This window comes from Equus asinus, chromosome 4 (assembly GCF_041296235.1).
Source record: "Equus asinus isolate D_3611 breed Donkey chromosome 4, EquAss-T2T_v2, whole genome shotgun sequence".
Classification (NCBI taxonomy): Eukaryota; Metazoa; Chordata; class Mammalia; order Perissodactyla; family Equidae; genus Equus; species Equus asinus.
The window spans coordinates 19,085,395-19,113,126 of record NC_091793.1 but is presented as its reverse complement, the minus strand read 5'-3'; the positions used below and the strand labels follow the sequence as shown (position 1 = coordinate 19,113,126).

The following is a 27,732-nucleotide window of genomic DNA, read 5'->3' as shown; positions in this document are numbered from 1 at the left end:
GCCAGTGAGTCACTTTCGTTATATTTATTATTCTCCTGTGTCTGTCACGGGCAGGCGGAGGGAGTTTTCTTTAAAACGCTTTTCCCAAGCCAAAAGAACTCCATGCCCCCAGGGCCCTGGAGTGGGCAGCTGACACATGTCCCCCTTGCGACATCTTCTGGAAAGGAAGGATGGGATGGGCCAGAGGGCCGTCCCCAAAATGCTCATCGGCCAGCTCTCCCGGCCTCAGCCCAACAGAAAGAAACGCAAACCAGGGAATAGCAAATCCCCTGCCCCGGGGCTCTCGGGGCTGCTTTTGCAGCCCCCTCTCCCACAGGCTGCCTCCGCCGCCGCCCCGCCTGCTAAGCTCTTGGAGCTCCTCCCTCCTTCCCATCCCCTTTCCTGGGCTTCTGTGTGCGTCCCTCACCAGCACCTCGGCCCCAACCAGCCTGGCTTCCCTGAGCAGCCCTGGAAGATGCTTCGATGGTCACTGCTCTTGGGTGTTGTCTAGAAGACCCAGGCACTCCCCCAGCTCTCTCCAGCTGGTTCTGGCTGGGGCCCTCCCCCATCACTTGTCACCTTTACCCTGAGACAGTGCACTGGCCTAGGGGGTGTCCCGCCAGCCTCACACTGGCTTGAAGTGAGCGGATCCCAGGATCCACAGCACGTCCTCCAAGAACACCTCTGGAGCTGACGGTTCTCTGTCCCCCCACAGCCTGTCCCAAATCCCGGCCTGCTGCGGCTCAGGCTGCCCTCTCTGGCCCTCCCCTCTCGCCTCCCCAGGAAGGGTGGCCAAGAGCCCTTCTCCATCAGACGACGGGGCAGGGGAGGTGGCCCGGCAGGCCCCTCACAAGTACATCTTCATCGCCTCGTGCGTCGTGGGACAGTAGCGGGCGTGGAGCTGGGCCAGCAGCGCCCTGGACGTGGCCTCAAAGCGCGTGCCCTGGCTCTTCTTGTTCCACACATGCACGGCGTAGGTGGCGTTGAGCAGCCGGGACAGCTCCTCGGGGCTGACATCCTCAAAGTACTTCTTCCAGTTCTGCCAGGGGATGGGGTAAAAGGCCTCCGGCGGCAGGGTGGTGACACCGTGGCACGCATGGCTCTCGTCCAGGCTGCGGATGCCACACCACTTCTTGAAGACCCGCGTGAGCAGCTGTGGGCCCTGGTGGCCCCAGATCCAGCCGTTATAGTGGGCTACGAAGTCACGCATGCACAGCGCCATGAACTCGTGCTGGCGCTCAAAGGCCAGGAAGGCACCGTTGAGGACATAGCGGGACTGAGTGCCCAGCACATTGGTCAGGTTCCGTAGGTTCTTGAGGACGACGAAGTCCGTGTCCAAGTAGATGCCGCCGAACTTCCACATGAGCGCGATCCTGGCGGCGTCGGAGAGCACGGGCAGCAGGTAGGGCTCCCAGCGCCGCCACGCCGCCTTGTGCCAGGCCGCCAGGGGTGTGTCCCGGAACAGCCCCTCCAGGTCCAGCGGGAGCATCCGGACGTTGGGGAAGCAGCTCAGAAGAGAGAGGCCCAGGTGCCGGGGAAGGGAGGCATTGCCACCAGGCAGCCCCTTCATCAGGACCTCCACCCGGGACTCGGGGTGGGCCCTGGCCGCCGACTCCACTGAGCACATGAACAGGAAGTTGGGGTTGGTCCGGTCTGAGGTCTCCAAGAAGAAGATGTTGTGCAGAGCGGGGGTGCTAGAGGGCGGTGGCGGGGGGACCAAGCGGGGGCAGGCGATGTCAACAGGCAGGTTAAAGAATTGTCCTTGGCCCCTGGGCTCCCCCAGAATGTGCCAGTAGATCATGACAGAGACGAAAAAGGTGAACTTGAAGCCGATGATGAACAGGGTGTAGGCCCGCTGCCTCGATGCACCCCGGAGCAGCTGCAGCAGGCAGTTGGGGGTCCTGGACATGGTCCCCCAGATGACACCAGGAGCCTCCAGCAGGAACTGGCTGCTCTGCAAGAGACGAGCACCACAGTCGGGCAGGCTGTTGGCATCCCAAGCCAGGAAAAACGCTTCCCACTAACACCAGCCACAGCCAACGCGGGCTCCCAGAGCCCAGGGGCCTGCAGCTTCTCAGAGGCCCTCTCCTCCCTCAGCTGTAAAACAGGAGCAGTGGGCCAGGACTGAGATCTGCGCAGGGTCCCCTTCCCTCTCTGTGAGACACCTGTGAGCTCCCCAAGGCCACCTACAATCTGAGGCCATCACCGGCCCAGGGTCTGGCATGTGCAAGGGGTGTCAGATTGATGCCTTTGTGGCACACAGGCTTCTGCCTGGCAAGGCCTATCCCCCTCAGCCTGCCAGCCTGGCAGCCTGTGATTCGAGGCCCAGGGCATCCACCCCTCAGCTCCATTCAGTTCCCTGAACCAGGCCTGGAGCTTGTCCGAGAGGACGGACTACAGAGCAGCCTCGGCGGGCCTGGGCGCTGGCATGCGAGCTCGCTCACAGGAGGACGGGAGAGCTCCAGGCCCATGAGGATGCTGCTGGGTCCTGAAGCCCTTGGCCCACACAACGGGGTCTCCTGAGCCCCTGGCTTCCCTAGCCCCTGCCCTGGGCTGTGTGTCTCATAGACACAGGCCTGGAGGGGAAAGGGACTGCAGTCTGTGACCATGACTCATACTGCCGCCCTGGGACCCTCACTCAGTCCTGGTCATGCCCACTTACCCAGGAGCCAAGAACGCTCCTGGGTGCCCTGCAGGTGGCTGGGAGGAATGAGACAGGCGTGGGCCCTGTCCCCGAGGGTGGGACTGTGTGAATGCCTGGGATGTGTGGGTCCCCAGGTCTGCCTGAACCAGCTGTGCGACCTGGGGCAAACCACTCAGCTCTCTGAGCCTCGATCTTCCCACCTGCAGGACAGGAACACTGGAACCCCCTGAAGGTTTGTGTCGGTTCATCTGTTCATTCATTTAATAAATATTGACTGTCTACCGCACACGCGGCGGGCGGAGTCCTGAGCATTTCACACAGATTAACTCCTTCAACCCCTACAGCCACGCTCTGCAGTGGCAAATATTACCCCCACTTCACAGGAGAAGAAACTGAGGCACAGGGAAATCCAGTAATGCAAGCGGAGTCGCAGGGCCGGCAAGTGTCAGGGCAGGCGTTTGAACCCAGGCCACCGGCTCCAGAGTCCATGCTCTCATCACTCCACCATCCTGCCGGGGAGCGAGACCGGACAGCAAAGGTGCGAACACGCCTGGCGCTTCCGGGCCTCAGCGGACATGGACCTAGATGGCACTCACTGTTAGCAGAGTCCCAGCCGCCGCTCACTTAGGGCCTCCGAAGCGCTCGGTGTCAAACTCACATCCCCTCTGGCCCTCAGGAACCCCAGGGGCCAGTTGTATCATTTCCACTTTTGAGCCAGGAAACCCAGGCACAAAGGGGTGGAGGGACCGGGGGCAGCCTGGGGGCCAAGGGAGCCACAGCCAATCCCTCCCCAGGACACACAGGTCTCACTGCCTGAGGAGGGTGCCAGGGGCCTGGGACTTGAGCAGTTGGGCCCAGCTCTCCCCAGGGCCGAGGGCAGAGCACTGACCAGCCTGGGCGGCCCATGGCGGTGAGGCAGGGATCCAGGCAGCCTGGCAGCCCTCCTGCAGACACGCCCCGGCTCAGCAGCCAACCTTCTCTGCCAACACGGACACAGCCCTTCCACACGCTCTCTGCACCCGCAAATCCATCTGGAAAAGATGGCGAGAGACAGAGTGAGGCGGGTCGCAGTTTCCCTGAGGCCTCGTCCCCCAGCCACATAGGCCCAGCTAGCTGTGCCTGGGGTCCTTTGTTCAGTGACTCCTTCACTCTCTTGGCCACTCAGGGAACTCAGCTGGGAGGAGGAGAGAGTCAGGCACAGCCCCGCCCGTCCGCCCGAGAGGAATGCTCAGCCTGGCGACACCATTTGGAAAAAGACAGGACAATACACCAGAGGGAAGACAGCTGACATGGAGCAAAGAGGCCAGCAGAGCGGGGAGAAAGTGGCTTCCCAGGGGAGGTGATGCTCGATGGGAAGGGAGTTAGCCAGATGGAGCTCCATAAGCGCCACGGGGGCCTGCACACCTCTCCCTGGTGCCCAACTCAGTGCCTAGCACCCAGTAGGCATACAGGAAACTGACTCACTCTCACATAGTAGGAAAGTGACTGTTTCTGAATCACTCAGCAGCAGCCAGAGGGAAATTTTAAAAATACAAGTCAGGCCACATCATTCCTCTGCTCAGACCCTGAGTCATGTGGGAGGGCCGAGGTTCACCGGTCCTGCGCATCCCTCGACCCCTGACCTCACACCCACTTCTCTCCCCATCGTCTGCTCTGCCCCAGCCACACCTCCTGGCCTCCTTGCTCTTTCTCACACCCAGCCCCCTTGCTACCGTCTCAGGACCTTTGTACCTGCTCTTCCCCTGCTTGCACCGCTCTTCCCGCAGACGTCCATGTGGCTCGTCCCCTCACTTCCCTCAAAGTCACCTTCTCATGGGCCCTCCCTAGGTTCCCCCTAAAATCCCAACCCCTATCACTTCATAGCCTCTGACTTCAGTTTATTTCCTCCAGTACTGACTCTGACATCCTGTGCATTTTCATCCTCATTTGTTTTGGTTATTTATTTGGAACATAACCCCATGAGGACAGGTATTTTTTGTGTTTTGTTCAACGTCTAGAATAGTGCCCAGCTCTCGATAGATACTGAACACTGAGGGACTCCGCGTGTGCGAGATGAGGGAAGGAGCAAGTGAGTGAATGAAGGAGTGAGTCAATGAGTGAGCGAATCAATGAGTGAGTGAGGGAATCAATGAATGATCAGTGCGTTAAGGAGGGAGCGAATTAATGAGTGAGCAAGTCAGTGAATGGGCAAATCCACGAGTCACCAAACGAGCGGGCGACAGAGCCGTGGCGTGAACCGAGAACCGTGTGTTCCGCTGGCCCCGGTTTTTCCTGCTGGGAGAGAGGCTATTTCGGTCCTGAGTATTTTTAACCCAATGTGAACCACGCTGAGGAGTGGACAGACAGACAGTTGGATGGAGCAAGGCCTCTGCTGCTGGGGTGGGGGGTGGCGCTGGGGTGATCTGGTTCTACCATGGAGTGGGGCGGGTGGAGTCTGGGCCCGTCGGGGAGGTGGGATGCGCTGCCTGAGCCCGGGCCTGCCACGGAAGAAGGTGCCAGATGTGAGCAGCGCCATATTTGGTGCCAGAGCCCAAGACCCAGGAATAGAAACTGTGTATGGGGCCAAGTTGGCCACAGCCCAATACCCGTGTGACCTCAGGGCCAAAGCATGCTCCTGGCCCCCCTGCATGGGCCTTGCAGCAACAGCCCAAATCTTGACCCTCATCAGTTGAGCCTGGCACGTCACCGCCTCCTCCTCCTGCCCCCTACTTCCAGCCCTGCACCAGGGAGATAGCTCCAGTTAGCACGTTAACTGTGGGCACATCCCCGCTCTAGGCCCTTCCGTGGCTCCCCATGGTCAGGACCCCCAGGATCCATCTCAGGCAGGAAGTGAGGGTGAGAAGTGGAGGCAGACCCTGCTGGCCTGGCCCTCAGCACCAGCTCTGCAGACCTCACCTCGGGGGTACTGGCATCAGGGGACAAGACTCAAGTGTCTAGGAAAGGCTCCCTTACCTGTCGCTCGCCCCCGCTTCATGGCCTGCCCCCACCTCTGCCCCTCTCTGGGCTCCCGTGTCTGGCCAAGCTCATGACCCAAACAGAACAGAGTCACAGTGATGGTCCAACACGGTCCACACCGAACCCCACTCCCAGGCTGAACACTCACCAAGCGGCTCTCAGTGCCAGAGCTGGGCCCTTGGAGATTCTGATGTTCCAATGGGGACACAGAGGCCCAGAGAGGGAAAACGACTTGGCAAAGGTCCCGCAGCAATGGAGGGTGGAGCCGGTGCAGGGACCCAGGCCTCCAGCAGGGGCGGCTCAGGGAGCCCTCCTGCCCCTCTGCAGGGAGTGCCCAGTACCCTAGCGGCCTTCCTAGAGATGCTGCAGGAGGACACCTCTCAGCAGAGGTCTCGACCCAGAAGACAGTGCAGACAGAGGAAGGGACCACCTCGGGTCCAGCTCCCCCTATAGTTTCCTGCGGCTGCCGAAGCCAATGACCACAGACTCTGGGGCTTAAAACAGATGCCTGTGTTCTCAGCGGTCTAGAAGGTGGCAGTCTAAAATCCGGGTGTCAGCAAGGCCACACGCCCTCTTAGGTTCTAGGGGAGAACCTGTTCCTTGCCTCTGCCAGCTTCCGGTGGCTCCAGGCGTTCCCAGGCTCGTGGCTACACCACTCAGCCTCTGCCCCCACCTTCACAGGGCTTCTCTTTGGTGTGTCTGGGTCTTCTGCTCCTCTGCCTCTGATCCTCATCCTGTCATTGGATTTACAGCCCACCTGGGCAATAGAAGGTCTGTCATGCCCACCTCCTGAGCCTGTGAATGTGACCTGGTTAGGGAGAGAGGTCTTTGCAGGAGGTATTAAGTCAAGGATCCTGAGAGGAGGAAATGAGGCTGGTACGGCCCACCTGGGTAATCCAGGCTCATTTCCTCCTCTCAGGATCCTTGACTTAATAACTTCTGCAAAGACCTCTCTCCCTAATGAGGTCACCTTCACAGGCTCAGGGGGCTAGGGCACCACAGATCTTCTCTGAGGCCATTATTCATCCCACTACACCCCCTTCCATGTTTCTCTGTCCTGGAGCCTCAGAACCACCCTGTGAAGAAGGAAGCTCTGTTCTCAAGTCACTGACAAGGACTGACAAGGACATTGAGGCCTGGGGCTGTAGAGTGACTTGCCCAAGGTCACACAAAGGGTTGAAAGGGAGCCGAGATTGGAACCCAGGGTCTGACTCCGGAGTCTGAGGTTGGCTGCCTCACCCTCTGTGCACAGACGTCTTGGAGTCTCGGCCGCAAGGGTCCCCTCTGCAGAGGCCACCCTCCACTCCCATCACCCAGGCATTTCCCTCAGGGCCTGGGTCCCGAGCCTGTCCCGGGAAGCAGGCTGAGACTCGGAGAGACATCTGAAGGGACTAGGGAGTGCCTGGGTCCCTGTGAGGGTGGGGGACCCAGGACAAGGCAGAGGGGGAGCGGGGCTGTGAGGCGGCCCCACTGGAGGCCTCAGCTGGTCCCATGGGAGCCCTGGACCTGGCACGGCCTTCAGAGACGTTCGTTCCAAACGAGGGTGAGGCCTGTACCACACTGACCCACACTGGACACAGGCTTTTCCCTGGGTGAGGGGCCCCCCATCCTCTGGAAATGGTCTTGTTCGTGTACGGCTCTCAGAGTCGTAAGGGGGCAGCAGCTCACCTGTCTTACTAATTTCCACCCCCAGGGCTTGCACAGGGCCCAGCAGACAGTGGGCGCTCAACAAACACTGGTGGGACAAAGGAAGGATCTCGGGGGAGCCAGGTGCTCTTTCTGCTCTCCTCAGGGTCTCAGGGTCTCAGGGACAAACCAGGAGGTCAGGGAACTGGATGGTGAGGAGCAAAGTCAGGGCTGGGTGGGCTGTGGGGGGAAGCAGCGGACCCAGCAATATCTGAGTGAGGGGCCCCACATCAGTGTCCATGCGGGATTCTGCGGGGGTTGCCAAGCCCCAGATGAGGAACTGGCCAGTGCACAGGGCCAGGCTGCAGGGGGGCAAGTCCTCTTGGCCTGGGATCCTAGATCCTTTAGGTGGCAAGACTCCAGCCCCAGGGTCAGACTAGGGCTCCAACCCCAGCTGTGCCATCCTCAGTCGTGTGACCACAGGTAGGCTACGTTCCTCCTCTGAGCCTCGGTCTCATCTGTAAGATGGGATTAACCCCCACCTTAGAGGGACAAGGGAGGCAGTGCGTGCCAGGGTCCCAGCCCACAGAGCAGACCCAGAACAGAGGGTGGCGATGGCCATCAGCCAGAGGGCTTTTCTCTGGCAGGGTGCCCGGCGTGCTTCTTTGTGTGGAAGCCTGTGAGGGGGCTGGGGAGGGGAGACGCTCCAGGCATCTTTAAGGTCAAGAAGCATGACTGTGTGGCTCTCTCAGCCTCTAACCACTTCCCACTCGAGGCCAGCAGTGTGGCTGTGTCTGGCCGGGATGACACACAGGGCCTGCCTTGTTCCTTTTCCTCTTTTTCATGCTCCCATCCCCCCAGCGCTTGCCTGGATTGTCAGAGCACGCGATCCGCACCCCACAGCCACACTTGCTTCTAGTGCAGCCAAAAAAGGTCCCCTCCCCAGCCTCCCCATCCCCCACCTGGACAGACAGGGGCTCAAAGGTAGAACTTGACCCCGAGTTTCCTAAGCCACACGCTCCACATTCCCCTTTCTGAGCAGGGCTTTAAATGGGTCGGCCTGGAGCCAGAGGGGACGCAGACCCACACGAGCCCACCAAGCCTCCTCCTGGGCCTGCGCCCGCGGTGTGTGGCCTCGGGCAAGACAAGATCCTCTCTGAGCCTCTGGTTCCTGCTCTGTCGCAGTGGGGTAGCACCAGCGCCCAGATCACAGGTCGCTTGGGGAATAAGTCAGCAAGGACATCTTGGAGTCTGGGGCAGAGGCTAAACTGGGTCCTGGGCTCAGACCCAGGGGCCTGTGGTGGAGGCCAGGCCAGGGCGAGGCAGACGAAAAGGATCATCTCATACCTTCTCCAGGAGTCTCTCATCCCAGGCCCCACAACTCTGGGGTCACACGTTGCCTTGAACATCACTGAAATGACAGCTCCAAGGAGAACATGCCTGGGGAGGCCTCTGCACGGCAGGGGAAAATGGTCAGAAGTCACATGCACTGAGGGTTCCCAGTGGAGACGGGGCAGCCGTCTGCTGGTTTTGTCTGCCAGGCATTCATTCCCCCTTCTTCTGGTAACAGCATATAACAGATAACAGTGTTATCTGTTATATAACAGTTCCTCTGGGGAAGGACCCCTGCCCCACAAACCCCACTCCCTAGCTTTGGGGGTGGGCACAGGATTCAGGTCTGGCTAATGACTGTATCACATTCTCCTGGCCACAGTGATTGGTTCATAGAGGGCATGTAACCCAATCCAGGCCAAGTGGAGGCAAGTGCTTTCCAATGGGATTGCTAAGATGTGAGCCAGGAGGGAGGGGCCTGCCTGAGAATGAAGCTGGCCCAGAGACAAGCAGAGCCAAGAGATGGAGCAGAAGAGATGCATGCCCACGTTGTCTCTACACCTGGATCCTGCTACGCCTGAAGCCGATCCACTCCTGGACTTCTCAGTCACATCATCAGTACACACACACACACACACACACACAAACACACACACACACACACACACACAAGAGGGCGGGAGTCTGTACCAAACATAGAGGGGCCATCTCTGGGGACAGGGTCAGGATTGAGGGTGGTAGTCAAGGGGCGTTTTAGTTTGATCCATAAAATTTGATTGTTTTTTATGAAGAAAACGTATTCACTCATCCTTCGTATGACAGAAAACCACGACCACAAGATTTTAAGATATTCTTCGCGTGGCAGTATGCCGGGGCCTCGGTTTTGGTATCTGGGGTGCTTGCGTTCCGGCTCCACCAGGGACTGCCCGTCAGCTGATTGACACTCGCCCCTGTTCCCTCACCTATAACAGGGAGACGACCTCGGGGTTCTTGCAGAGCCGCTGGGAGATTTTCCCGAGACGCCCAGTGAGAAGCAGACACTCAGGAGGCATGAGTCCAAACAGGAGGTCACACATGGCAGAGCCCCAAGCTCCCCTCCTGTAGAGCTTAGAAGATGCCACAGATGCTGCCGACCGGCTCGAGGGAGAAGACACGCACAGGACCAAGCGAACGTGGGGCAGAAGCTCTCCGGCACTTACTGGGTTTAGGAGCCACAGACCATCCCAAACTGGAGACAATCTGGCCCAAACTCTTACTCCAGACACCAAAGAGGGGGACACTGAGGAAGGGGAGTGATGCCCAAACCCACAGAGAATTGGCAGTGGAGGCAGGACCGGAACTCAGCTCTCACACCAGTGCATAAGATCAGACGTCAGGGTTACAGATACTCCAGTGTCCCCCGCACGACTCTGGGGGCCGGGCCCCAGCTCAGGACCTGGCCTCAGGGGATGCAGGCGCCTGCCCTGGGTACTGCACAGCCTCTACCAGCACTTGGCCCTGGCCGGCACCGCTGTTGGTGGGGGTGGTTTGGAAACCGCAGTCTGGCAGGCGACGGGCTGATGGAGGGCAAGGAGCCAAGGCACTGCCAGAGGGGCATTCTCCTCCTTCCTGGCTGACAACACGTGCTCCGTGTGGACCCACACCACTGGCCAGAGATGGCAGCTGCCGGGACCTTGTTCTCTGAATCAGACGGTGGCACACCCCAACCAGAGAGGAAGGGAGCCTCAGGCAAAGGATCGCCCCTCTGATGACTTCCCCAATCAATCAATCAATCAATCAATCCCACCCATCAGTCAATGTCTCATCCCCCCCACCTCAGTCTCTTCTTCCTGCCTTCTGTGCCAGGGTCTCTCTTCCTGTCCCTCCCACCTCTTTCTCTCCCTGCTGCCCCTCCAGCTTTGCCTATCTCTCCCTCCATCTCTCTCCCTCAGCAGACACTGGGATGCATTCTTGGTCCCTGATCCTGCAACACCACATCGGGACTGCAGTGGAAGGAGACAGACAGATGGGGCCAGAGATTGGCCGACAGGACTGAAAGGACCTGGCCGGCAGCTGCTTCTGCCCCCACCCCAAGAAGGCTTCTCCCCCAACTGCGGAAATGGATGCCCCACTCCCACTGGCACTAGTGCCCAGGCAGGAAGAGGACACTCGGATTCATATGTACTGGGAGGCTGGGGCGGAGGACGCAGAGCGGGATGCAGAGGGGGTAGGGAAGTCCACTGCAGTCTTCCGCTTGGTGAGAAAGCATCTGATGGAGTCAGGAAGCCCTGGCCCAGCCCTGCGGTCAACATGTCGCCTTAGTTCAGCCTGGCCACCAGTGAGCGGAGTGATTCCAGCCCCTGCTCCCCTGTTCAACTTTCAGAAAAGTTAAGTGACTTGTCCAAAGAGCCACAGCTAGTGGCACTGGGGCTGGGGTGGGCTTCCAGGTCTGCCCCACCCTGCTCCTGACTTGCTGTGTGACCTCAGGCAAGTTGCCGTCCTTTTCTGGGCCTCAGATTCCTTCTGCACAACAGGGAGGAGAGCAGGACTAACCAGGTGTTCTAACCATGGGGATGTACGGCATATGCTGATCAACCTCCTTGGTAAGTTAACATCTGAGCGGAAACCTGAGGCTCAAAGAAGCTTGGGGTATGTGGGGCAGATGGCTGTCAGGCCAGGAAATGTATGGAGTATAGGACTCAAGCCCAGGTCCGTCCTGACAGCTTCTGGGTCTGTCTCTGATCGGCTCTGTGACCTTGGACCTGTCCCTGCACGGTAGCTTCTTCATCCATAAAACTGAGGGGGTGGGCTGTTTGATCTTGGAACGTGGACCCTCCTTGCTGTGAAAAAACAACTAGAGCTTCTAGACTTTGCTTGAAGGGTCCGCTGTCCTGTCCTCCACCCCTCCCCAGCCCGAATCTTTTGGGGCATAAATAAATATATTATTCCTATTCAAGAAGTAAAAGTGAGTTATTAGAAGGTGATGGTCCTTGTAAAAATGGCTGTTTTCAGAGCAGAGGTTACACAACGTTCCTCCCGCAAAGGCAGAAATCAAGCCGGCAGCGGCTCGCTCTTTGGGGAATATTACAAAGAGAAAAACTAGGGCGGTGGGGACTGCTTTTTCCAATAGGAATAAGGCCGACTATTAGTTCTGAACCTTCCCTCCTCTGCTGATGTCCAACAGAGCAACGAGAGCAAAGGAAAACTAAACCACAAGCTCCAGCTTTAGGGAAACAAGGGGCCAGAAAAATCCCATAAATTCCAAACCGCAAGTGAGTGTGGCCCAAAGCACTTGAGGCCAGCAGACACGGCAGTGCAGGGGGAGAAGGGGTGCAGAGGGGGCCCAGGAGTGGAAGGTGGCAGAAACCACCACTTCTACAAGGAAGGTGAATACGTTAAAAGGCAGGAGCTGAGGCCTGAATGAACCGGGACGGCTCAAGGCTGGAGGCAGGTGGCCTCTTGAACAAGGTTGGGTTCTGACAGGGAACAGAGCAGTGGATCCAGGGGTGGGCCATATTTAAAAGGAACAACCCATTCCCACAAAAGCAGAGGAGGGAGCCTTTCAGCAGAGAAGCCTAGAGAACCATAACCTGGCCTCTCTCCCAGTTTCCACCAAAACCTCTTGTTAATTGCTGCTCCAGGAAAATTCAACTAATTCAAATATTTTTTTTTTAAAAATTGTTAAAGGAATAAACACAGCATCCATACAAAGATGCTGTAAGAATGAAAAAGGAAAGGAACACGGATCTTTCTTTATGTATACAGAAAATTCACTAAAAAGATACTGCCACGAGAAAATAAAAATTCTAATCCCAAACCACAGCATGAATTAAAAAACAAAAAACTTGAATAAGTCATTTCAGCTATGAAAGAAGACTCTAAAGCAGAAATACAATAACTGGAGAAGAAATGGATAGACCAAGTGAAGGCAAGACGTGAAGATGATGTGTGAGAACTGATGGATCTGAGGAAAGAACTAGAAGAAAAACACAAAAACATTTCGGAAATGAAGACCAAACTACAAGAAATACAAGGGAGAACAGACTCCACACAAAGTAGAAACAGAGACTAAAATGAGAAAAGGGAACAAAAGCCCACAGAATTGTCAAAGAGATCAAAGAATTCAAGAAAAAGGAGATCCAACAAACGTATAACTGAAGTTCCTAAGAAGACGACTCAAACAATTGAGCAGAATAAATATTTCAAATAATGTCAGGAAAACTTCCCTGAAATAAGGGAGAACTCGATTTCATGAATTGAAAAGGTACACCATGTACGAGAGGACAATGACCCCGAATGGTAAGTCCTAAAACATATTCTAGTGAAGTTATTGGACTCGAAAGATACAAAATTAAATTTTTAGGCAGCTACGTAAAAAGACCAAGCCATCTACGAAGGAAAGAGAATCAGGCTGCCATCAGCTTTCTCAGCAGCAACAGTCAGTGACAGAGGACAGTGGAGCGACATGTTCAGGACTGTCAAGGAAAGAAAGTGTGAGCCAAAGATTAATATGTAGACATGCTGTTCTTTAAATATAAAGGTTAATACACCAATGGTTTCCAAGTCTAAGGACTTAGGCAATATTGTTCCTATGAGCCCTTCTTGAGGAAAACTGAGGAATAAGTGCCAGCCAACCAAATGCTGCCTGGAATAACTTCAGTTTTAGGAGTGAATATATTTAACTGCAGATCCAGGGGAAAAAAACTATGAATAAGGATGACGGAAAGCAATGAAAATGTTATCTAGTCAGATAATGCAGAAATGATACAACTAACAAAAACTTGGTAGGCAAGGGAGAATGAAGGTGGAAAGTGGACAAGCTCACGCTGGCCTCACCTTTAATCGCTCGGGGTAAAACCTAAAACATCAAATAGTAAAAGTTAGAGCATATTTAAAGTACACAGGTGGCAATAATGAGGCTTATGCTTCCCTATTGTATTGAATCTAATAAGATGCATCATTATGTAATGTACCACTGAAAAATTAAAAAGCTGCCAATTAAATGATGTCACTTTGCTTTCTTATTATGTAGAATTTTTATTTTGAAAGAATTGTCTAGTCAGATTTTTAAATCACCTCTCATGCTTGTGCCTACCTAAGGAGGAAAATAAGTGAAATAAATTGGGTAAGATGCTCCTGAAACTTCATCACAGAAACTTCAACTCTTCTGTATGACTTCAACTCATTGACTGATGGCTGCGTCTTCCCACACAGCACCATCTCCTGCGCCATCAAGCACGGTGATGCAGCATTTCTTAAAAGGGCGCTTCACTATCATCTCCAGAACTTTATTCTAAGCTGCTGACATCTCTTCTTCAGGTTTTCATGTCTCTGTGTCAGTAGGCAATGGCAACTGTCATGCGTATCACAGGATCGAGAACTTCTAGAGGCATCAGAAGGAGAAGAATATAAGCCTAACCACCCGATAGGGTAGCAGCTGAAATGGTGCAGTGACAAGAGGAAGGGGAAGACGGAGGAAGAGGAAACAAGTGACATCTGCTTTTGTTCTTAGAAGAGAAACAGTAGATACTGTCTAAAGAAAGGACTAAGAGGATTATATGAAGGTACAAATATAAATGTAGCCACTAGAACAAAAGTAGGAGCTTTCCTAAACATCGGAAGGACTACAGTTTTTTTAAACTGCAAAGCAAACAGACCACAGACTGAAAGAATAAAGAATACAGCCTTCCACAGGCACAAAGACGTGCATCTGTGCATACACACAACATGACAGAAAGAGGACCAAACCATCTGTCTTATCTATCTCTCTCTCTATATATATACAAGTTTAACTCACTTATGTTTACAAAGAAAAAAATTTTTAGTTTAGATCCCAAGCAAAACCCAATTCTATCCTGTATTCAAGAGACGTACGTCAAACAAAGAATTCTAGAATGGTTAAAAGTAAAAGAATGAGCAAAAGTATAAAGACAAATACAAACAAAAACAAAAAGCTGGGCCACAATCTTAATATTGGACAAGGAGAACTCAAGCCACACATCACTAAGTGAGCCAAAGAAGGGCCACTTATAATGCTAAATGGTATAGTTCACAATGCGGCAAACAACACTGCAGCAATTTTCAGGAAGAAGAAATTACAGGGAGACTAGGATAAATAGATTGAAACACACTAATAAGAGATTTTAATTCACATCTCTCAGCCCAAGAAACAGGTAGAGCAAACATAAATAAGAATTCAGAAGACCTAAATAAAAGAACCAATGTGGTACTGTGCTACGTCAAACTCTCTATCCTAATAATAGGTAATGCACTTTCTTTTCAAAAGCTGACGGAACATTCGTGAATATTGAGAACCTTGACAAGATCCAAAAATATAAAAAATACAGATAGTTTATAATCACAAGGCAGGATGACTAGAAATTAATTTAAAAGTCAGGAAATTTTTTTAAAAAACCCACTTCTCTTGGGCAATTCTTGACTGAAAGAGGAAAATACAAACTGAATTTGTAGGATTTATAGAAAACAACCATAATCAAAACACCACAAGTCTGAATCTATAGGCTACAGCTGCAGAGAGAGAAGAATATTTGCAGCCTCCAAAACATGTAACAAATAAAACAGGACAGATAAAAATAAGTAAATAAGCACTAGGTTAAAAATGTTAGAAATAGAACCACAAAATAAACAGGAAGAATAGGGAAGAATAAAGATTAAAGCAGAAATAAGTTAGGAAACAGATAAGCAGTAGAACTAAGAAATAAGGCAAAAGCTGGCTCTTTGGAAAAAATTCAAGAAAACATAAATCACCATTAACCTAATTAAGAAAAAAAGGGAGGGGGGGATGGAGAGAGAGCACCCAGTGCAGACTAAGAAATGCCAAATGGGAAAGTAACCAATGAAGCAGAGAGAGAAAAACATTTAATCATAAGATAGTACTTTGCAAATAAAATTTAAAACCTGAAAAAAATAATTTCTAGACAAATAAATCAAGACTGTTCTCAGAAGAGAAAGTCTAGACAGGCCAACTTTCACACAAGAAACAGAACTATAAAAGATCATTAAGAAACAAAAGCACGGGCTGGCCTGGTGGCGTAGTGGTTAAGTTTGCACGATCTGCTTTGGCAGCCCAGGGTTCGAGGGTTCAGATCCCAGGTGTGGACCTACACACCACTCATCAGCCATGCTGTGGTGGCGTCCTACATACGAAATAGAGGAAGATAGGCATGGATGTTAGCTCAGCAACAATCTTCCTCACATACTTACATACATAAATTTAGAAAAAAAACCAAAAGCGCCAGGGAAAGACATTTTTAGAGGGGAATTTCAGCAAACTTAAATAACAGAAAACTTCAATGATTTTTAAAGTGTTAAATAGCAAAATATACTAAGGAAAACTTTAAAAAAAATTCTTAAGTATTACATAGATACGAAAACCTGACAAAGATTGCACAAGATACCCTACTGATCAATATCACTTATGCATATTATTGTAAAAATCCTAAATAAAGCATAAGCAAATAGAATCCAGCAGTACATTACAAGAATAAAATATCAAAACCAAGTCAGGTTTATTCCCAGAATGCAAGGATGGTTCGATATTAGGCAATCATTAATATAATTCACCGTATTCATAGATATAAGAAGAAAAATCATATGGTAATTCACAGCAATGCCAAAAAAAATGAACTAAATTTCTAACACTCTTTCTGGATAAATTAGGAAGCAATGGACATTTCCTTGACAAATTGTATATACCAACACCAAAGCGAGGAGCCAGCTTCACACTCAGGGAAGTCTGAGTATTTGGCTCCACACAGAGGGGTCCTCTTGCTGAAAGCAGGAAAAAGACACAGGTTTCTGTCTGTCACCATCACTCATACTGAAGGGATTCATGAAAGCAATATCACAAGGGAAAGAAATTAGAGGCATAAAAACTGAAGAGAAATCGTTAAAGCTATTGCTGTCTTCATGATACTACTGAATACCTGGAAAAGTCAAGGGAAACTATTGAAAAACTGCAAATAACACAAGAATACTAGGAAGTGGTAGGACACAACACATGCCACACTTAAGTATACACACAATAGCAGTTAGTGGCAGAAGATATAACAAAAGAGAAGACCCCACTGACAACCACCACCACCACAATACTTAGGTTTCAACTTAAAACAAGACGTTCAAAATCCTGTGAGCAAAATTTCAAAGCCCCTGAAGAACACAAAATAAACTCAAACAAATGGAAGGACATTTTTGGATAGAAGATTCAGCTTCATAAAGACGTCAATCTTCTCTAAGCCAATTCATAAACTGTACAGGATTCTGGAATTCAACAAATCGATTCTAAAGTTCATATAGAAAAACAAGCAAGGGGGGCTGGCCCCGTGGCCGAGTGGTTGGGTTCGCGCGCTCCGCTGCAGGCGGCCCAGTGTTTCGTTGGTTCGAATCCTGGGCGTGGACATGGCACTGCTCATCAAGCCACGCTGAGGCAGCGTCCCACATGCCACAACTAGAAGAATCCACAACGAAGAATATACAACTATGTACCGGGGGGTGTTGGGGAGAAAAAGGAAATAATAAAATCTTTAAAAAAAAAACAAAAAAAAAAACAAGCAAGGACCTACATGAAAACACTGAAAAAGAGGAACAAATGAGGAAGAACTGGCCTTTTAGGTATTAAAACATACTATAAAATTCCAATAATTAAAACAACATAGTCTTAGCATGTGAACACACAGGGCAATGAAACAAAAGACATCACAGAAATAATACGGTACTTGCACATCCAGTAAAGGCAGCATCTCCAATCTGTAAGGCAGAATGGGTCTTTTAATACAGGTGGTGGCCAAGCAGAGTGGCTGCTAGGGAAAAAGCAGCAGCTGGGTTCACATCTCGGAAGATGCCCCAGGATAAACTCCAAATGTAATAATAAAACACATAAAAGTTTAGAACAAAACTTGGGCAAATTCCTTTATAACCTTAGAGTTGGGAAAGTTTTCTCAATTATGTACGAAATCTAGAAGCTATAAAAGAAAAGATGAATAAACTCGACTCCTGGCAAAAACAAACTTCCCCATGCCTTCCCCCAAAACACCATCAAGAAAGTCAAAATAGAACCAGCCCTGACAGCCTAGTGGTTAAAGTTCAGCACGCTCTACTTTGATGGTCCAGGTCAGGTTCCCGGGCACAGAACCACACCACTTGTCTGTCAGTAGTCATGCTGTGGCAGCAACTCACATAAAAGAACTAGAAGGACATACAACTAGAATATACAACTATGTACTGAGTTTGGGGAGGGAAAAGAAAAAAAAGAGGAAGAGTGGCAATAGATGTTAGCTCAGGGCGAATCTTCCTCAGGGAAAAACAACATTAAATGGTCTCTTAAAAGAAAAAGAAAGTCAAAAGAGAAATGACAAGTTGGGATAACTTTTGTGCCCCTAGATCCCAAAGGTCTAATTTTCCTAATATATAAAGAGCTCCCAGAATTCAAGGAGAAAAAGACCAACAATCCAAAAGAAAGTGGGCCAAGGACAATTTACATACATGCAAAAAATGACTCTTAAACATGTAAGCAAGACTGTCGATCTTTTGTAAGTAAGGGAAATGGAAATTGAAATACTCAGCATCTCTCACCTGTCAGATTGGCAAAAATCCAAAACTTCGCCAACACGTTCTCCTGACAAGGCTGTGAGGAAACAGGCGCGCCCACACGCCGCTGGCAGGCATGCCCGATGGTCCTACCCCTGTGGTGGAGGGCAAGAGAACATCCATTAGGATTACAGATATTGCCCTTTCCCCAGGCAACTCCACTCTGCGAATTTATCCCCCACACAAATGCCATTTGTATGGGTCGCAGCTTTGTCCGCAGTTGCAAAAGATTAGAAACAACCCAAGGTCTTTCTTGAAGGGACCTGGTTAAATGCACGAGGACATAGATGCCACGGAAACACTGTCAGCTCCTGGAGGGCAGGGGCCAAGGCTGCTTGTACTCCTGGTCTTGTCCCTTGTGCCCAGCACGGACTCTAGCACACAGCAGGTGCTCAATACATATTTTCTGAACAAATGAGTATATGATCCCTAAACTGCCCCAAAAGCCAGGATGAAACGTGGTCACTCACCCAGGCAGATGCCATTTGCAAACTTTCAACCATGTGTGACTGATTGCAACTATTAGAAAGTGCGATGGATACGAGGGCACAAAATAAGTCCACATGCCTCTGACTCTTCCTATGAAAGCACCTGAGTATCCGCTGGTCCCCAGAGAGGAAGCTGACTGTCCCAACGCTGCGTGGCTCCTAACCGTGGGAGAGAGGATTTGTACCCAGCTAGCCAGCCCCCAAGTCTCAGACCCTCCACCCTTTCCTGAGGGCGTCCCTTCCTCCCGGGGCACTTGCGCTTGACACTGGAGGCTGGACTGAAGATCAGGGGGCCTGGGGTCGGCTCCTCAGGAGCAGGGTGAAGTCACCCTCCTGAGCTTTATGTTCAGTTCAGGGAGCAATGTCACCCTGAGTCTGGACCCCTACACATTTGCTCTCTGGGCACATGTCTGCCCACACCAGGACCTCTCATGGCACCAGCGTGGCTGGGTGTGGACAAGCTCCCTGTATTGTCACTTGCTGTGCCCAGAGACCACAGGGGCACGAGGAGCCGGCAAAACTCCCCATTGGAGAAAACCACACCTGCAAATGAAATGTTCACGGAAAAGGCATCTAGAAATTGCGACCTGACTGAGGAGTCCTGAGTTCACTCTACGTGGGAGAAAATTCCCGTGCTGCCTCACTTTCTCCTTTTTTACTGTATTAAAGATGAAAAATAACCAGCAGCAAAAGAGAGTGCCACCCCCTCTCCCAAAAACCCACAGCATTGCCAATACTGAGCGTTCTCCTCAACAGTCCTTTGCTAAGCAGATGTTGCCCAAGCAAGGGACCTGGTTTCTATCTTCTACACACTTGTTCTGTGACCTTGGACTACAACTCCCCCCACCCCCCACCCCGATTCTAAGTTCAGTGTCTTCCTCTGTAAAATAAAGAGCTTGGAAAAGACAATGTCTAAGGACGCTTCTAGAAAGACCTTCCGATTCTGGTCTCTCCGGCACGGTTCTGTCCACTCCATCAGAGGTAGCCCTCAGTGACCTCTCTAGGGTCTCTCAGGGCCACCTGCCCCTTGGTGCCAGGCCAAGGGCACAGACAGATCACGAGGTCAGAGATGGCAATTCACGGAGAAGAGAGTTCCTGCTCAGCCTATCACTCAGCATCACTCACAGCCCTCAGCATCACTCACAGCACCTCAATCAGTCACTCAACAAATGCGTGAGCACCTACCACGTGCCAGGCCCCACTCCAAGGTCTGGAACTACACACCGCAGTGAACAAAGCAGACAGAGCCTTTGGCTTCATGCAGTGGACACTCCAGTGGGAGAAAATTAACAAGTGAAGAAATACATTCGGCGGTGACATGTGCTACTGAGAAAAATGCAGCAGGAAAACTGCACTGGGAGGACTAGGGGGCAGGGTGCTACTTCATACAGGGATGGCCTCTCTGAAAAGCTGACATTTGTCCCAAGACCTGAAGGACAGCAAGCTGTAGGGCTATCTTGGGAAAGCATGTCCAGGGAGGGCAATCAGCGAGTGCAAAGGCCTTGGGGCACATGTGCCTGGGGTGCTGATGGAAAGGCAGGGTAAGCAAGGTGGGAGGATAAAGGTGTCAGGAGAGGAGGTCAGAGAGATAATGGGGGGTCCAGGCCATGTGGGGCTTTGAGGGCCACCAGAAGGACTTGTCTTTCTGACTGGGAGATTTCGAGGAGGAAAGGGCTATGGTGTGACTTACGTCTTAAAGAGATCTTTAAGATCTGGCTGCTTTTTGAGACTAACCCACAGGGGACGTGTGTCAACAAGAAAGCAGACTGTGGTGATAATCCCGAGGGGGAGGCGTGGGGCAGGGCGAGGGCTGACACATCTCTCCCTCCCTCGTCAGCCCCACGGCGACAGCCCTGGGGGTCTCTCCATCTGTCTGTCTCTCTCTCTGTCCTGGGACCCATCACCCCAGCCTCCTCCCTGGCTGCCAGCCTCAGCCTCCGCCCAGGTCCCCACATCCCACAATGCTGAGGGCTGTGGGCACTCTCCTGTCAGGCCCTGTGCCTCTCCAGGCCGCCACAACTTTCAGATGGGCCAAGCTGACCTCTGCCAGATTGCTCGAGCCACCAGGCTCCAGGAACTCCAGGTTTCTGCAAAACACTCTCTCCCCTTTGTGAACTGTCCCTCTACCCTCCCCTGCCCAGGGACTTCCTGACCGCCACACGGAGGAGGAGTTGCACCCTGCTAAGCTCTGCTCAGGCTCTACTTTATTTTGTCCTCGTGTCTGCCACTGTGCCCCCATTTTACAACCGAGAAAACTAAGGAGCAGAGAGGAGAGGTGACTGTCCCAATGCCGCATGGGAGGCAGGATCTGCACCCAGCTGTGTGTGCCTGCAAGTCCCAGACCCTCTTTCCTCCATGAGTCTCTCCTGACCTAGGCGAGCAGAGTGGGCCACGTCCAGGAAGTCACCTGGATTTCAGCACAGCTCCCACTGCGGGCTGTGGGCTGTGGGCTGTGCCCCCAGTGCTGGACACGCGGGTACACAGCAGGTGCTCGCAGCTACCTTCCAAATGAGTGGGTGTGTGAGCAGCCTCACCCCAAACTCTGGGCCTCGCCTACAGCCTGGAGCACGGGCCGACCCTCGGAGTCCCCAGGGTGAGTCCCGATGGGAATGACCAGGGTGAATTTGGCCCTGGAGTAAAGTGGGAACAGAAGAATGTGGGCACTGTGCTAGATGCTGCCCATCCTGCCTGAGATCGTAAATGACGTTACATTAGGGAGGGCCTGGCACAAAGCAGGCCCACCATAAATGTTTGATGACTGACTGAGTGATGAGGGATAAAGGAAAACCATCCCAATACTCTCAATGCCTTTAAAAATGATGGTACAAACTTGAAAGGAAAGTCAATCCCTTTCTGTTGCTTAAACTCACCAGGTTCTAGGGATTCTGAGCTTCTGCAATGCGAGCTTCCCTCTTCCCAAGAAGTCCCTCCACCCGCCCCGCCCAGCTTCCTCGGAACCATCACAGGTAAGAAGAGCCGCCATTTGCCAGGAATCCACCAAAACGCTACCAGGGTTTTATTCCCGGCTGCAAAGGTTACGGTGATTTTAATTCTGTCTTCATACCTTTGACTACTGTCTATGTATTTGTGCACATGAACATTGAGCCAACTGGCGGTGGGATCACACTTGGTCGGGCTGTCTGCTCCAGCCTTAGGAGAGGGGTTGTGTCTCCGTGTGTGTGTGTGTGTGTGTGTGTGTAGGGGTCCAGTCACCTCCCGGCAGCGACACCTCCCGCTTTGCTTTATATCTTGAAGACGGTGTGGAGTCACTGAAGACTTGAGGCAGGGGCAGGTGGCATGGCCAGCCTTCCCACGACCATGGCCCAGAGGGTACCCTGTCAGCATCTTGGTCTATTCTTTCTGGTTGTTTTCTGATGCCCCCTTCCCAGGGAGCAGTGTTTATTTACACAGAGCCGAAGACAGGACACACGCAAGAGGAGATCCCATTACTGGCTGTCCTACACCTTGCTTTATTTTTCACTTAAAAATATGCTGGGCCCCCGGGCTCTAAAGCTGCGTGGCAATGGTGGTCGCAGAACTGTACACATTTCCTAAAACTAGCGACCTGCATGCACGCAGCGATGTGTAAATCAGACCTGAATAAAGCTGTTTGAAAATACACCTAAGCCCTTCGTATTGTGTCAATAAACACAGCTCCACGCCCTGCTTTCCAGGGCTACATTGTATCTCTCATTCAGCAGCCCCATCCCTGGCTTTGCCCACTCCTGTTTTGATTACTGGAAACATGGTCTTCATCTCTTTGCTCTTGTAGACAGCACCGTGGTAAAGACCTTCGCTCTTCTATCTTTCAGCGCATGCTCAGTTACTTCTACAGACTGCTTCCTAGAAATGAGCCTCTTGGGTCAAAGGGAATGTAATTTAAGGTTTTAGATACAGACCGCTAACTTGCCTCCAGGAAGGTTTTAAATGTCCCACGCTCCCTCCCCTGTCAGGGTGTGCCCGCCTTCCCCCATTCTCCCCCCCACCCCTCCCTCCCGGGAGGGGTGGGTGCAGCTGAGGTCACGTTTATTAAAAGCTCCCTGTGAGGCAAGGAGCTCCATGGTTTGTATTTTCTGAGGGCTCGTCGTGCACAGCCACTGGTCAAAGTGGTTTTCAGGCAGTAACTCGGTTAATCCTCCCAGTGTAATCCTCTTATTATGAACTACAGTTTAATAGCTAAGGAAACTGAGGCACAGCTAGGATTCAAACACCTTTTGCAAGGTGAAAGGAGTCTGCCTGTGGCCCAGCCTAGTTCACCTGGGATGCACTGGGGCTGGGGGCTAAACCCCACTCACTGTGAGAAAGGAGAGGAGCTTGACTCTGAGTCTCAGTGTCCTCATCTGTAAAATGGGAGGCAGACAGCGTGACATGAGATCAGGTAACTCGGTATCTGGCCCCTATGGAGGCTCAATCGGTGGAAGCTCACCCCCAACTCAGGGCGTTGCCTTGGCGACCACCAGGAAGGAGCAAATGAGGACTGTACACAACTGGAGGGCGGGGGATCGGGGGTCGGGGGGAGCCTCCCGGGCTGCGTCTTTATCCGGGACAGTATCTGTAACTGTGTCTATACCTATGTGGCTTCTGCTCTTTCCGATCAGGCCTGTTGATAGGATGTGAAGACCCCTTTTCCTGTTTCACCCCCAGGTGCTGGTCCTCCTCCCTCCCGGTTGCCCAGCTCAGACTTTGCACAGGTGTGACATGCAGAAGGCTGGGTGTTCCAGCTAGAGTGGGCTCCTGTGGGTGAGAGTGTGGGCACCGGCCTGGACGGGAAGGGGGTTCTCCTAATCCCGTGGCCAACTCCACTTCTGCCCGAAGCTCCTGAGCCCACTAGGGTCTGTCTGTTTAGCCAGAAGACAAAGAGAGGCAGACAGAAGAGGAAGGGACGTTCACTCCCAAGTACCAGAGGGAGGAAGAGGGATGCTGCTTCCAGATATGGACTAGAAATGGAGGCTAGGACAGGAAGGCGGTTCGCAAGGGCATGCGGCCAGCGAGGGGGGCCTACTCTGAACTAGCCCTGCCGCCCATCGGCTGACTGGCCTTGAATAAGGCACTCCCCCACCCTCCAGGAGTCTGTCAGTGGGGGTGACAACACCTGCTCCCTCCCAGGGAAGCAGGGAGGACTCCAGGGGACCAGGCCAGCCAACAGCACAGGCAGCTGGGGACGTGGGGGCTGGAGCCCTGTCTCTCCAGTGCCGCTCTTCCACCTCCCCCTCTACGAGGATCAAAGCCAGTTCATAAGGCGCCCTCTGGGCCCCCTCCCTCTGCGCCTGTCCTCCCCATGCAGAAGGTCCCTCTGGACCAGCCTCCTGTCCTCACCGTGCAGAAGGTCCCTCTGCACCAGAGCCGGACCCCTCCCACCTCCTGCATCCCCTGGGATCTCAGTCTTTCGACCCGCCCCTCCTGAGGGGCCTCAGCCGCTCCCTCTTCTGGTTCTTTCCCATAAACACAGCCAATTCTCCCTTATCAAAAAGCACACACACAAAGTAAAAGAAGAAGAGCTCCTCAAAAACACACACCAGCAGCAGCAAAAATAAAAGCCAAAGGATAACCTGGGAGAAGACGTTTGCCATAAAGAGATCAGACAAGGGGCAGATACTTCACTGATGAGCTCAAACAAGTAAGAAACACACATACTGTGGTAATCATTTCACAGTATACACAAGCCAAATCATTATGCTGCACACTTTCAACTTATACAGTGCTGTACGCCGATTATATCTCAATAAAATTGGGAGGAAAGAACTACACAAAGATCCCAGGTGCTCATACTCTTCGACTTAGCAATTTCATTTCTAGAAAATAACAAGAAACGCGTGCTCACAGCCGAGGACGCGTTCAACCGCCCCGTTCCCCCGGGAAAGCCAGTGGCTCCAGGTAGAGCCCTTCTCGAGGTCTCGTAGACACTGACTCCCAGCTAATTCTCTTTCCAGGAAAAATCCGGCAACATATAAATTTATAAAATTTATACATAAATTCAATGTAACATTATCTAAAAGAGCCAAATATTAAAAAAAAAAAAAAGCCCTGTCAAATGAAATCCCTAAACTAAATATGATGCAACAGTATGTAAGCATTGAAAAATATAAAAAATAATGTTGGGGAGAGGTGAGGAATTTGAAAAACTTATATAGACAAGATATTTAAAATAGGTAAAAAAAAATGTATTTTTAAAAAGTATGGGGAAAAAAAGGGCAAGTTTTAACAATAGTTATCTCCAAGCGATGCGAATATGGGATTTTTTTTCATAGTTAATTCATTCAAGCAACGTGTAGTGAACACCTACTTTGTGCTCACTAAGGGCCAGCACTGGGCTTCAGGCAAGGCTCCCTCCCTGCGATCAGGAGAGAGGGAAGCAGACAGGGAACATGCAGGGCAATCAACAGGAGGGAGAGCACACCTAGGAGGCACCTGATGGGGAGGAAGCGCATTCCGGAGAGCACAGCGGGGCAGAGCCTGGCTGGCCAGGTGGAGGGAGGAGCCATCCACCCCATCCCCCAGCAGCAAGAACCAGGAGGGCCAGCAGCTTCGGGGGAGGGGGGGGATCAAGCTTCTCTTTCCCGTCGGTCCCTTCTTCCAGTCTTGCCGCAAAGTCCCTGGCAGCCACCTTGTCTCTCTCTGCCCTGGTCCCAACTCAGATCTGCATCCTCTGCTGCCCTGGGTACTTGGAGATCTGGACCTGGGGCCCCCATGGCCAGGGGGGTTTGGGAGTTGCTGGCTGGGGCTGATGTGGCGATGTGGTGGGTCACAGCCTGCTGGCTGGGGCTGATGTGGCGATGTGGTGGGTCACAGCCTCCCGACGTTCCCAGTAAGCTTAAAGATTCTGCCAACTCTGCCACACACAGGCGCCCTGGGACCATCTCACACACACTGGGAACAACCCACTAACCCAGGCGGCTAGAGGGCTTTGATGGGAACAAGGAAACAAAACACCTTTTTAAGGCGAAGTTCCATATCAGAGTTTGTCCTCTAACGCTGAGCTGTCCTAGGAGACAAGCAGGGTCAGGCCCTCGGGGCATTAGAAACATGTTTGGGAGGAAACTGAACAGAGAGGATTCCATCCCGACTCTCCCCTTCTTTTGTTTTGTATCTGGGCCTGATTTGGGGACTCCCCCTAGGGGATCCCAGCTGTGGGACACGGGGTGCAGGCATGGCCAGCCTGGGCCTTGCTATGTCACCCTGGGCAGGGTGGCTCCCCTTCTTTGAGAAGAGGCGACAAAGGGGGAGGCCTTGGGCAGCTGGAGAAGAGGCGGGCCAGCGTGGGTGCACATCAGGTGCTCTGGGTATTTGATCAATGATGGGAGAAATGGCCTTCGGCGACCCCAGAGCCCCGCAGAGAGCAGTCGGTCCCCGCAGAGAGCAGTCGATCGATCACTCAGTATTGGAGGAGACAGGAAGGGTGTCCTCCTGGGAGGGAGTGGGTGCAGGGGAGACGGCTTTTAACCCTCTGGGAGCCAGAGGCTCAGCTGAGTCTGGCAAGGAGGTGGGAACTTCCACCCCCGGGGGTCAGATGAGGAAACTGAGGCACGGGGACGCTCCTAGCTGTGAAAGGGAGCGGACTCTGAGACTGGACCTCCCAAGCACCTGGTGCGCCCACTCAGCCTCAACCCTGCGCATCTGCAGAAGAGGGAGGGAGAGGAGGACGCCGGAAGGAGGGGTCGTGCGCGGATCCGGATCCCGGAGAGGGAGCGCCGGGGCCCGACTGTCCGACTTCCCAGCGCGGAGCCGGGCCGCTCCTCCAACTGGAGGGCCCTCCCCCTCCTCGGCACGTCCAAAGCCTCAGCATCCCCAAAGGCCCCGAGGGACGCCTCCGGCCCCCTGCTGCCTCCTTTCCGGCGGCCGCTCCCCGGCCGCACCTCTGCGGGCCCGGGGCGAGCAGGGCCGGGCGGCGAGGCCTCCCGCGACGATCCCCCGACCCCAGACACGGCGGCGCGACTCGCCCAAGGTCGCAGAGCGGCGCAGGCGAAGCCGGCACTCGGACCCCGCTCTCGCCCCCGCGGTCGCCCACTCCCACCGCGGCCCCGGGCCGGGCGGGGCTGCCTCGAGGGCTCCGGGGCGGGCGCGCTCCCCTCGCGGGCCGGGGCTCAACTTCGGGGCGCAGTCACGGGGAGGCACACGAAGGTCCCTCCGGAACAGGTGGCCCGAGCCTGCCCGCCCCTCCGCAGCGCCCTCCCCCCCGGTGCCCAGGCGCCCCCGCCCGCCGCGCCCTGCGCTCAGCCCCCAGTACCTCCGGATCCCGCGGCGGCGGGCGGCGCACCAGCGGGCCCCGCGGGCGGTGGCGGCGGCGGGAGAGCTCGGGAACAGAGGGCCGGAGCACCGCCCTCCAGCCCGGGGCGTGGTCAGCACCGCCCGCCGCCGCCCCGCTGGGTCCCGACTCCCCCACCAGCGCGAGGGCCAACAGGTATGCCGCGCTCCCCGCGCCTCCCGCCGCCTGCTCCGTGGGTTCATCATCCCAAGCTCCCCATTGAACGGATGAGAACCTGAGGCTCAGAGCGGCTAAATCACTTCCACGACCCGCAACCGAGAAGCGGCAGTGTCGGCCTTTGACTCCGGGCCTGCCTGATGCCCGCCCCCCCCCCCCCGCCCCGAATACATTTATTAACTCCCCCCACCCCCAGCTGGGATCCGTGCTAAATGCTTTGCCTGCGTCACCCAGCGTTTTACCGAATTTCAGTTATTTGCTTGAATCTTCACAACTTCCAAGTATCCTTACTGCCGACGCCTCCGCACCCTCACTCTCCTCCGTCCACCGCACACTTGCCTCGCCCATCCTCTCGCTCAGCTGATGAGTAGTGCCCGGACCGCTGAAAACTTGGAAACGCACCAAAACTTGGGGAAAACACCCAAGAATAGTCTGGCACTTAGCAGGTGCCCGATAATTATCCTTTGAATGAAGGAATTGGAGGAAAATTCTTGCCAGCTCCCACTCCCCATCTGCCCACCTCCTGACATGGCACCACCCCAGCCTGCCCTCGGGAACCCAGCTGACCGTGGCCACCCGGCCTGAAACCCCCTCCACTTGTCCCAGCTCTTCAGGCCAAATCCAGCAGTTCTGCCCTCTCCCCCTCCCTGGATCACTCCCATCCATTCACGATGTGGCTTCTGTCTTGAAACTAACACAAAAAA

The 27,732-nt window shown here is 53.3% G+C and overlaps 1 protein-coding gene across 6 annotated transcripts; it reads right to left on the bottom strand.

The window, feature by feature from the left end:
* Window positions 1-5: 5 nt before the first annotated feature.
* On the bottom strand, window positions 6-27,697 carry A4GALT (alpha 1,4-galactosyltransferase (P1PK blood group)). Of its 6 annotated transcripts, none has more exons than XM_044778346.2 (4): window positions 27,271-27,695; window positions 18,107-18,216; window positions 3,513-3,654; window positions 6-1,933 (listed from the first exon to the last, which is right to left on the bottom strand). In XM_044778346.2, exon 4 carries the CDS (start codon window positions 1,886-1,888, stop codon window positions 827-829), a length of 1,062 nt encoding a protein of 353 aa, XP_044634281.1. In that variant the 5' UTR covers window positions 1,889-1,933; window positions 3,513-3,654; window positions 18,107-18,216; window positions 27,271-27,695; the 3' UTR covers window positions 6-826. The 6 variants fall into 6 exon arrangements, with proteins under 6 accessions (XP_044634281.1, XP_070362873.1, XP_044634275.1 ...); XM_070506772.1 differs by lacking the exon at window positions 27,271-27,695 and adding an exon at window positions 26,834-27,167; XM_044778340.2 differs by lacking the exon at window positions 27,271-27,695 and adding an exon at window positions 26,834-27,004 and having other exon boundaries at window positions 6-1,928.
* Between the last annotated feature and the right edge of the window lie 35 nt (window positions 27,698-27,732).